This window comes from Trifolium pratense, linkage group LG1 (assembly GCF_020283565.1).
Source record: "Trifolium pratense cultivar HEN17-A07 linkage group LG1, ARS_RC_1.1, whole genome shotgun sequence".
NCBI classification, from domain to species: domain Eukaryota; kingdom Viridiplantae; phylum Streptophyta; class Magnoliopsida; order Fabales; family Fabaceae; genus Trifolium; species Trifolium pratense.
The window spans coordinates 5,818,938-5,831,605 of NC_060059.1; the positions used below are offsets into that span (position 1 = coordinate 5,818,938).

The 12,668-nt window shown below is 30.2% G+C and overlaps 1 protein-coding gene across 1 annotated transcript; it reads right to left on the reverse strand.

Moving 5' to 3' along the window:
• Positions 1 to 305: 305 nt before the first annotated feature.
• Positions 306 to 3,312, reverse strand: LOC123902837 (gibberellin 20 oxidase 1-like). Its single transcript, XM_045952641.1, has 3 exons — positions 2,641 to 3,312; positions 1,684 to 2,005; positions 306 to 843 (listed from the first exon to the last, which is right to left on the reverse strand). Exons 1-3 carry the CDS (start codon positions 3,186 to 3,188, stop codon positions 580 to 582), a joined length of 1,134 nt encoding a protein of 377 aa, XP_045808597.1. The 5' UTR covers positions 3,189 to 3,312; the 3' UTR covers positions 306 to 579.
• Between the last annotated feature and the right edge of the window lie 9,356 nt (positions 3,313 to 12,668).

A 12,668-nucleotide genomic window follows, 5' to 3' on the forward strand; every position in this document is an offset into this window, starting at 1 on the left:
CAACAAAACTTATATAAAAAGAAATCTAATTTATTATGACTGAAACCATTCTAACTAGAACTAGGTAAACTATTCCACCAAAATCCTTCTTTTTATTTATTTATTTATAATAAAAATAATCGAGTATATGTCTAAGTCTAACTACATGACTTGACTTGAACTGACTTAAGGGACTTATTTTATCACTTAGATGTAATCTTGTTTGTAGTGGACCAAACTTTGTCTAAGAACCGAACATAATATATGATGCAATCCTATGTCATTAGCCAAATATCGCATCCACATATGTAAAGTTACATTTTCCATTGAAAAAAGTTGCTTCGATCCCTTCTATAAATCATCAAATGTAAATTACATGAATGACCTTACAAATTTTTCTTATTAATAAATTCTTTTGAACTATTTTAACTTCCCTTTTGTGTTCATTCATCACTCAATTTCACTAATGTTTACCATACACAAAACATGAAGAAACTAACCCCCTCTTGTCTTTTCCTTCATCTTAATTTCATTCCCTAAAATAACCTTCCTTCCACATGATATTAGTGTCAATTTTTGTTTAGACCAATATCATGCTCTTCATGTGGTTTTATGTTGAATCCAGTTGGCAAATGCTTCAAGTGTTTTGATATCAGCTCTATAGTGCTTTTGAGTGAATTCAAGCAACATAGACCATGTGAAATCAGGGTAGATCCTTGGGTTATAATTGTCCACCAATTCACATGGTGGAGTTACCACTTTATCACTTAATGGACATAAAAAGAAAGCAAGAGATTTTCTTGTCTTTTCGCTGTTTACCACTGCCCTATGCAAGCAGCTCTTGTATCTCCCATTTGAAAGTGCCTAATAAATACAAAACCAAATTAGGTTTAATTTTTTTACGGAAAAGAAACTCAAAACATTTCATTAATCAAAATATTTATAAATATAAGAAGGTATCAAATTAAAAACACAACGACTAATTCTAGAACAGACACTCTAACTAATATATGAGCAACACTATTTGCTTGTCGTTTGACAAATTTCATCTCAAAATTAGAATAAAGTAATAACAAAGATTTAATACTAAAAATTAGAACTCCAACATTCCTACTTTAGAGTACTAAACTCCAAATAAAGTAACCTCTAAATTTGAACTCCAATATTCCTACTTTATGACATGTAGTAAAACTCATTGCAAAACAATCTAATTACCATTCATCAACAAAAATTCAAACACATTGTTTTTTAGTAATAAAACCCCATGCAACAACACATGCTAATTAAAAAAGTTAGGCAAGAAATTGAGACTCTAAACCTAAATCTTTTATTGTTAGTTTTATAGTGCAGTCAATTGTAAATCGTTAAATTAAGATGATAAAAGTTTATCTCTCTCTCAATCTAATAGTCTAAAGTCAACCGCATAAAGTGTAAAGCATCCAAACATGTGTGAATACTTTCTATTTATCCAATGATTTTAATAAAAAAAAAAAGAGATAAAGACATTACTAAATTAGTATAAAAGAATAATATTATTTTATTTGATGTGATTTTCTCTTTTATACTAAAATCATCATTTAAATAATGTAGAGAACCCAAAATCTTAAAAACTTATCACCTATAATTAGAGGTCATTGTTTTATTTCACAAAATAATTATAAAAGTAATGGATAGATAATTGGTGCAAATGAAAGAGCAACATACCATGAAGGTATCACCAATATTGACAACAAAAGCATTGAAATGTGGAGTAATGGAATGCCATTGATCATCAACATAAACTTGCAAGCCACCTACTTGATCCTGGTGAAGAATTGTTAATGATGTTGGATCACAATGAGGTCCAGTACCTAAAGTAAGCTCAGGTTTTTGACAAGTAGGATAGTAATTGAGCCTCATTATTGAACTGTTCTCTTCAAAGAATTCCCTAAAATATGCTTTACCAACTCCAAGGCTCATTCCTAGAAGCTCCATTACACCTAAAGAAAGATTGCTCATGGCTTTGCAATAGTCCTGATAAACCTCCCTGTATAAAATATATGTAGTAAGAACATGATCTAGCAAAATATGAAACATGTGTTAATTATTACTATCTCTGTTACTTTTTATTTGTCATTTTAAAGTTTTTTTTGAAATTTTTTGTCATTTTAAAGTTATTTATACATTGCGGAAAATTTATTGAATTTTGATACTTTTAATGAAATTATTTATCTTTTCCTACTATACTTTAAATATTTATTACTAACTTCGATCCTTATTATAAGAAAATGTTTGCTTTTTAGGTTTATAGAATGTTTGATGTATCTAGTTTATATTATGAATCAGATACATCAAACATTCTATGAACCTAAAAGATCATTTTTTTTTTCTTATGATAAAGACCGGAAGGACTAACATATTTACTTATTTGTATCTCTACAATAAATAGTAAGAGATGATTTTGACAACTAAAGAGAAACAAAAACTTGTTATGCAAGTACAATTCACATAGTAAAAAGCTGCATAGACATATAATATGTTAAGACGAAATTTCAAACGTGCAATATCCATTTTCTCCGCACTTAATATGTGTGAATTTCACTATTTTACTATTTTACTTATTCAAAACGACATTTAAAAAGAGACGAATGGAAGAAAAAAATGTGACATTTTTTAAATTACCCAAATTGCTGATACTCATTGCCCATTGTATTGCACAGATAGTCTCTGACAAGATTTGGTGATTTTTCATCAGCTGAGAATTGAAAAGAAAGTGTCTCTTTCCAAGGAAGTTTAGAAGAGAATCTGCCAGTGAAACTACTAGCATAACCACAGTGTTCCCCTGTTTTTCTCTGAGCTCTCTGTTTTTGAAACAGGGGAAGCTCAAAAAAGTCATCCATGAAAACATGAGCATCAGAGATTAACTTTTGATCAATACCATGATTGACAACAAGAAAAAAACCATGTTTTTGACATGCTTCACCAACAACCTTTGATGCTTCCATTGCTGCAAGTGGATCACCTGAGAGAAAACCTCCCAAGTCGATAAATGGTACATCGAGTTCAGGAATATTTAAACAAGCTTGTTCTTCATCAGGCCAAATGAATTGTGTTGGTAGATTGACTTGGTTTTTGAAAATTGATGCATCAAAAACTAGTGGTTTTTCTTGTTCTTTGGTTTCATGGTTTGTTGGTGGTTGAGGCATGCTTGTTATGCAGTTTATTGCCATTGCATTAATTAGTTAATAGAGAGAGAGAGAGAGAGAGAGAGAGTAGTTGTTATCACGAGGAGAGAAAGAGAATGAAAATAAGTTGATAGAAGAGATGAAAGAAAAGCCAAGGCCGTTTGTTTGGGAAATCTTGGAACAAAGTTTGGAATCTTATATAAGCAGAGCAGAGATACACTACACATACATACAACCACTGCTCATACATACAAATTGATTGGCTACAAATTAATTAAAAAAAAAAACTCTTATTTTGGTTTCTTTCTTTTTCTTTTTATGATAAAAAATTAGATGAAAAAGACAACCTCTAAGAGTATTGATGGATGTACTTATACATGGCCTATTAATGGTGGATTCCGGATTGCATAAAGTTAAAACAACATGCAGTCATGTAGTTTATGACAGATTTAATCATCTAATTAGACGTTTTATATTGAAAGAAAATTTGATCGAACTGCATGACTATTTAAATCTAAATGGTTTAATCTTGATTGGACGATCAGATCTTGTTGGGTCATGAGGGGGCAACCGGAGGATCATTCACATTGGGCTCAGAACAACTATAAAAATGAGTTGGACACACACTTTTACCCAAAACCTTAATGTGTTAGGTTTATAGATACTCTCACTTATAAAATGTTCAACCTCCATTTATGAAACTTAATTAGCTCACACTTGTTGCAACAGATCTTTCTGCATGCGGTTTTGACTTCATAAATTTTAATTCGTATTAAGCGCTCATTGGATCCAATAACGACACAAGGAAGTTTATTAGTGAAAAAAATGAAGATTAAAAAGGGTTTATATTGTCTAAAAAATTCTCACCTTGAAGATCAATTTTATTGAATTGGATTATGTTCAAAATCAAAGATGTTATAAAATGTATTTGGTTAAATGATAAATTATGCAAATATGCCCTGAATTTTCAGAAAGGGATCCAATGTGAGATAATTGTCGTGAATTTGAATTTTTGAATCTCATTTATTTTACAATAAGATAATATAGTTGTATTACAAAGAAAAAGACAGGCGAAATGGGCTGCCTTAGTTAAAGTTTATACATGCAAGCTATGAAGCACGGACACAGACACAGACACTGGACACGACACGGATATTGACACGTCGACACCGATAAAAATTTGAAAAAATGACATAATTTAGTGTAATCATAAGTGTCGATGTCGGTGTTGGACACGGACACGTGTCGGACATGGACACGTCTAATCTGAGGAGTGTCGGTGCTTCGTAGCATGCAAGTGATAAAAATGAGTAAACATTATATATATTTTTTAGTGGAGCTGGTTACTTGATTCAAATATTCAATCCATTCTGTAAAATAAATATCTTGCCAAGAAGTTATTCCCTTGTTGCTATGTCTACTTCAACCTCGAACAAATCTTTCTCTAATATAGTAAAGTGCAGGTATATTTCATCCAAAAGTAAAGGAAGAAAACGATGGGGTTTTTTTGTCAAGGAAAAAGATGGGTTTGTACTAGGCGGCAAGCAAATTATCACGATTTTGTAGTCGTCTTTACTAGGTAGCAAGTTAAAAGATAGCGCTCATGCTCTTGCACAGACAACTTTGTCTCATATTTCCAGTACTTTTAATGTTATTCTCAATATTATTACTATTATTATGAATGAAATACATTACGTTTACTTCCTTTAAAAAAGTGTTCATTATATGAGAAAGTAGTATGAAAAATTTATTACCATACATTAGTTGACATAATCTTGTACACTTACTTTCTCTTTATAGATTGTGAAACTATTCTTGGATGACATCTAAAAATTGTTAGTGCACAATGCAACTTTCACACCCTCAACTTAGTGTAGGCTTTAGAGAGAACCTGTTACCTTTTTAGAAGAAACAACAAAAGGAAACCTGATGCAAATTATGAAAGGCAAATGTGGAAGTAACTAGAAATGACTAGTGTCCATTATGCATGTCTTTCAAAAAATATAATGGAAATATATTGAATAAAATATATAGGTTTTTTCCTAAGTTACCCTTAAAACTAGAACATTGACCCATGCGGTGCACGGGTCTGATTAGCTGTAAGATATATAATGATTAAATAAGATAAGATAATTCCAATAATGTAAGGTATATGAAAAAAGTTTAGTAACATTAAACGATAGTTCAACAATAATTTTGGATAAATATTCATACAAAGAAAATTATGTTATATTACGGAAGACTTCCTTATACACCACATTCGAAGTCTTAGTCGTATCTTCACCGTCGTCATTGAATTTTTAGGAGCTAGTATAGCTCTATTTTTTAAATACGTTATATCGTTCATGTTTTGTAAAAGTTGGGGATAGGTGCTTTCAACGATAGCAGCAAGAGGATCACCTGAATTTGGAACCAATAAATCTGATGGAATGTCAAGTTCTAAATCATCGTCGTTGTCATCTTCAATTTATCCATCGTCAACACCCAAAACCCATTTTGAAAACAATCTTCTTTGATCCGGAAAGGTTAGGATACATTGTTAGCAAAAGAAACAAATGTGAATCAATGATTTTTTTCGTAATTAATAATATAGTCACGTTGATATATACCTTGAGTCAACTACTATTTGCATAAATATCACCTTGATATATATTTGCAGTAATACGATCAATCATACTCCTCAAAATGAACAAACTTTTAAGTTCATAAAGACATAAAAAAAAGTAATTTTTCTTAGCTTATTTAGTTAAAAAAAAAAGTAACTTTTAAGTCCAATGATTTTTTTCTTTTAAAAATCTTTTAAAGCATACCAGTCATGCGTTAAATAAATATTATTGTTAATTTTTTCGACTAATACTTCAAATTGATTCGCGAACGGATCTACCAAAGTTGCGAAACAATAAATTTTGTGTAAAAAATCAGCATAAAACATCTTCGGAAGCATTATTGCACCTTATAAATTCAATGAACAATAGAAATGTTAGGAAAAAAGAAATTTGAGTTTTTTCCATTTAACAATGTTCTATGAAACGATGAATACTGCATATTATTTATTCATTGTTAAGTATCAATCTAAATCTAAATATAATAGAAATCACTCACTACATTCAAAATTGTGTCGTGTGTGAAAATCCTAATATCAATACTCGGTATCATAATTTTAATAGAAATAACATATAAAATTAAATTAAATATAAATAATCAAGAATTTTGGTGTAAAAAACAATCTATTAAAAATTTTGGAACTATACTAACTTTGGTTACGCAAAACTCAACGCAGTAGGTCCGATATCTAATTTGCAATTCATTAACCAACTTCTCCCGATCAGATAAATGATAGGGATTCAAAGGACCTGTTTATATATATATATAGGGGAGGGATCAAATTACACCGGTGTAACATTTGAGTATTGTTACATCGCTCAATAACGCTTCAACGAATACAAATTTTACAAAATCCACCGTTGGATTGAAATTTTATATCATTTAGATCATCCATGTTCAATTTTACAAAAATCTTAAATCGTTTGATATGTTATTGAGACCGATCAAGATTAACGTTTTATGTGTTTTTATTGAATACCGTTAAGCTTGATCAATCTCAATAACATATCAAATATCAAATGATTTTAAATTTTTATATAATTGAACATGAATGATCTATATGATATAAACTTTCAATCCAACGGTAGATTTTGTAAAATTCGTATTCGTTGAAGCGTTATTGAGCGGTGTAACATTACTTAAATGTTACACCGGTGTAATTTGATCCCTCCCTATATATATATATATAAAGTTAGCATAAAGTTTTAAAACAATATCGATTTCAGGAATAAAGATAATAAATCACAAAACAGAATGAAAGTTTATACACACCTCTGAGTAAATTAAGTCGAATTGTGGTGAAGTTGTTAACATGAGACATTGAAATGTGAAAGATTTTTTTTTTCTAATAGATTTCAATATTGTTGAAGGTGTTATAATATGAGAATATATATATATATATATATATATATATAACTTTCCAAATCACGCGTGATAATAACTTTCTAAATCTCACATGATAATTATTCTCTAAATTTATGATCCGGTAAAAAAAAATCATTGATCAGGAAAGACATAAAAATATTTCGTGATGAATAATATAGTCAACAATAATTTTGATATGATATACTTTTAAAATTGATGGTGCTTATCAATTATTGCACATAATTTTAATCACAATTGATATACTTGCCATAGTGGTCGGAAATATTGTCTTGCATCAAAGGGTTGTGGGTTTGAATCTTAGTCAAGACAAAATTGTATTATTTTTTAATAAAAATTGCAAGATAAAATGGAGGGAAAACATGAAAAACAAATTAGGGTTTAGGATTTGCTTGTGTATACAAGCTTATAATATAAATGATATTGCGAATAGTTTTTTTTTTTGGTTGATTATATTGCGAATAGTTTATCCAACTATCAATGAAAATTATTCGCATAAGAAAATCTATAAATGAAGTAATTAAGAGTTAGTTTATGAGGACACTTGCAAATTTATGCATGTTGCTATTCAGGGACGAACCCTGTTATGTAGTTTATTAATTGTTGGGTCACGGGGAGACAGCCGGGGATCATCCACATTACCTTAAGGTATTAGATTTATGGGTCCTCTCACTTATAAAGTGTTCAACCTCCATTTTTCTAAGCAATGTGAGACTTAACTACTCACACTTGTCACAACATTAATCAGGTCTCTGCACAAGATGAACAGAGACTGACATAAAAGTAACTACATAACATGGCGTCGTATATATGCAGAACGTCAAAAATAAACTTCAAAACAAACACCACCACCTAATAGGAGTCCACCTCCTAATCCTAAAATCAAAAAGGCACCCCTGAGATTTCATGCCACCGGAGTGTACAATTGCACACACGGAATTAAATTTGTACACCCTGAAATTTGTAACTTGCACCCCTTATTGAACTGACTGAGCAACACGCACGCAACTAACTGAGTAATAACTTTAATTCTTATATTCCTCACAAATGCTTCATCGAGTATTGATCTGGCAATTGATGGATTAAGACAAATAAGTGATTGCCACTAAACTAGAGAACCCATAATGATATATCCTGTAGCAAACGGCTCCAAGTATTAACTATTTAAAGTATACTCCTCCACAATAAAATCAAGGTGTACTGGTTCAGCATAAAAAAATCGAAAACATTTTTTTTTACACAAAGACAAAATTAAATCCGCATCTATATCAATTAAATATGGATAATTAAAATATCCATTTATTTTATCCGCAGATATCCATTAAGTTATCTGCTTTGTGCTTGTGGCAGATTTTTATCTGCGGATATAAATTTTTTTATCATCCCTATACTCGATCAATATCTTAGAGTTTTGTGAACATTTAATGTCCCAATCTCTTGGTGCTCCTCAATTGTTAACTCCCATTGTCACTCTCTTGGAAAACTCCACAAAATGTAATTTTGGTTCTTTATATTTTACCTGATGTTGCAAAGAATAAGCATATGATTAGTGTATAATTTATCTTAAAGATCAATATACCCAATCTTAAGTACATTCCTCTCCAATCATGATTTGGGATATATTACACGCAACAAATTAGCGACAAGATCTGGTGGAAGAATATTATTGACTGTTTATAAGTAGTAATGTTGAAAGTTGAAACGATGGCAGCATCTTAAAAAAATCGAACTAAACTCTGAAACTTCTTTTTTTTTTTGTATAGAATAGATTACAATATGCATATGATATGATATGATATGGGTTTGGTCTGTTGGAAATTCTTCCGTGCAACATTGACTCAAGATTTTTATTGTTGCTGCATCATCTTATCTTTTCATATCGATCAATCAAATCTTATGAAAAGTTCAGCCAAGTTGCTACTTCAAGTAACTCTGTTTAAATAGTGCCATCTGTTTGGAAGAGGCGGCTACCTTGCGACATACTTGAGTTGCGTATTGTGCAAAAAGGGTTAGATGCATTTGTGGTGGGTTCTACATGTATTATTATGTTTTAGAACCGCTAAATCTAATACCTTCAAAAATTTGCACGGTAGGCAATTTGAGCAAGTCGCCAATGGTATGCACATATGAAACCGCCAACTATGCACATGAAAGTGGATTTATATAAGACTAGTGGACGACGTCGTGTCCGTATGTGTGATTCGATTTTATGAAAATAAAAATGTGTTAAAAAAAAACATGAATGGTTTGATGAAAACAAAAAAGTATAGAAGTTATTTTTTGTTTGAGAGAAGTTATTAAGATAGAGTTATGAAAAAAAATGTATAAATTAAGAAGAGTTTAAAAAAAACTATAAGCATATTGTGGGAATTACAAGAAAAGTTACACCTAATGCGTTTTCGGAGCAATACTTAAAGAAATAAAGATGGTAATATAATTTTGAAAGTAGTGTATTAATAGCCTTGAAATTTTTTGAAAAAAAATACTTTTTCTACTTAAAACATTTTCTTCTTATTTCTTTAACTATTGCTCCAGGTAGGGTTGGGAACAGGCCAGGTCAGGCCTTGCTAGGCCTGAGCCTGGCCTACGATTTTTCTTCAGGCCTGGCTTACGGCCTATCGAATGTTATTTATTTTGCCCTGGCCTAGACCTTTTTAAAGTTTGGTCTGACCTTGTAGCCTATTTAAAAGTTTATGTTACATAAATGTCTCTATATAGTCTTTTTAAATAGGCTAAACAGGCCTTAAAAGCCTATTTCACATTTAAATTCTTATAATTTCTTCAACATTAAGAAAAAGCTAATAAAATGATTAGCACAATAATTAAAAGTTAATAAAATAACAAATATGATTAAATAATAATATATTTTTTCTTTGGCAAAAAAGATATAAATAATAATATTATATGAATAATAATAATAATAATAATTAAATATAAACAGACCGGCCTATCAGACTTTGTAGGCTTTTTTAGAAGCATGAGTTTGACCTATTTATGTAAACAAACTTTTTTCAAAGCCTAAGCCTAGCATTTTTAATAAACAGGCTACGATAGGCTTACACAGGCCAGACCGAAGGCGTTTGTAAACCGCTTGGCCTATTCCCAACCCTGGCTCCATGTCACTTAATAATATGACGTTTTAAGATATTATAGGGTGTTTGTTTCATGAAAAAAATATTCTTAGGAATGTGAAGGTTATTATATTTTTAGAAATATAATTTCATTTTGAGATAAAAATTACTTTCATTTTACCCATATTTATATTTTGGTAAGTAAAATATAACATCAGTCTCTGCAATTATTATTATAGTGTTTATTGGTCTTAATCCCTATTTTAATTCATGTAAGTTGAAAAACAATTGCTCTTAGCCACTTAAGTCAACTTATTGGACCACGTGGCGTCACATATTATTATTATATTAGGCCACATATGTCATCAGGACTAAAACGTAACTATCAATTTTTAAATTTACAGGAATTAAAATCAAACAAAAAACTTACAAAGAAAAAAACAAAAACATAAAACGTTATTTACAGGGATTAAACTCATATTTAAATCTTTTATTTTCAAAAAAAAATGGATGGAGAGAAAATAATTGCCTATAAAGAGATGAAAATAAAATTGAAGTAAAAATCACATAACTCTCATAAAGGTCGTGTTTATTGGCATTTCCCATCTCAGTAATATAATTAGGATCATGCTAATTAACTAGGGGTACTAGTTAAAAAAACAAAAGAAATAAAAAAAATTATATAAATTAAAAAGATCAATTTTTATAGCTTCAAAATATTGAATACACAATTTTTTAAAAAAAATATTGTTTTTTTAACTAGTGTCTCGAAGCAATAGATAGCATTTTTCATATATTTCAAAAAAATAATAATTATTATTTAACTAGTATTTTCTTATTTCTTTTTATTTTTAGTTTTAAAATAAATTTTTTTGTAAAAATATATTTGAAAAGGTTAGAAGTTAGTACATACTATTACTTCCGGTCCCACTCTTGTGGCCAGGGTACACCTTTACATTTAGATACACCACTCAATTACTTAACTTTTTTGGATAAAACACATGAGTAGTACTTTCTCACCAAAATTACTCAAAATATACCAATACCATGTCAATAAGTGGTATTTATTTCAGTTCATACTTTGAGTTTAAGAATAAACATGGCATATATTAGCATTTACCTTATGGTTTGGCATCTCAAATTTGTGGTAAGTGTCAACTCTCACACCAGAAAAATATACTATAGTACTATATAATATCATAACCAAATTCCTATTGTGTTCATAGACAAGATTCTCTATGTCAAATTCAGATAGCTCGACGGTAAAAATTTAGTCTTGATATTACTTAAAAAAAAAAAAAAAGTTTCTCTATGTCAAATCCCAACATTTTGCTCAAATGATAAAATTTCCTAATTCTAAACTACATAAGATCCCACATTAGTTCATATAGGATAAGGAATATTGGGCATGATGGCGTAGTAGTTGTCCCTGTGTTATGCAAATAGCAGGTAAGGGTAATTAATAAACATGAAAAAAAATCTCATTAAATTAACATACTCAATAAGGTTTGGACCTTAGCAACAACAATAACACTTTTAAAGTTTCTTGATTGAGACAGTGTGTCCACAATTAGGACAAACACAGTTCCATCCTCTTATCGATGATCACCATTATAAGACTGGTCACCTTTGCTTCTATCATGTTCGTACCATTATTTGTTGGTGGGTCTATAGTGGAAAGTTGACAATGAGAAACTGGGGAGCAGAGACAATCGAAATTTGATTTTGGTTTTGGATTTTTGAAGAAAAAGGGCTGCTTGATTGTGATGATATCCAAAGTGTGTTAACTTTTACTGTGAAATTAAAATAGTAGTCTCATGACCAAGTTACTTTTCAACTATAATGTTTTGGGCTGTTAACTTGCAAATGACAAAGGGAAACTATCATAGATGATAATGCATACATTTTGGTTTGGATCATATTTTGTGTTTGATGTGCACATGATGAAAAAAATAACAAATCTTATTCTATATTTATATGTATAAAAATGACAAAAATGTTCCGTAATAATAACTCGGTTAATAGATATCAAAAACATTATTAAAGGAGTTGGGGTTCAAATTCTCCAGATTCTCCATACTTAATCCGCCCACTAGACTAAATTCCACTTGAAAATATAGGTGGCTAAATAGGCTTATAAAAAAACCTATTTATGGCTCGTTTGGCCCAACTTTTTTTAGAGCTTATGCAATATAAATTAGGTTTATAAGTTATTTTATCATAAACTACCTTGATAAACTTATAATAATATATAAAAATTGCATAAACTGTTTGCATAAGCTCTAAAAAAAATTGGGCCAAACGAGTCCTTAGGTTAGGTTGTAGGCTCCTGTAGGCCAAGCTGACCTATTTTCACCCCTAGTGGCGCCTCATCTGGGTGACAAGGACGAAAATGACATCTTATAAATTTTTTTGAGTAAATCTTATAAATTTTGTCAAGAATTAAATTGGATTTATATATTTGTTT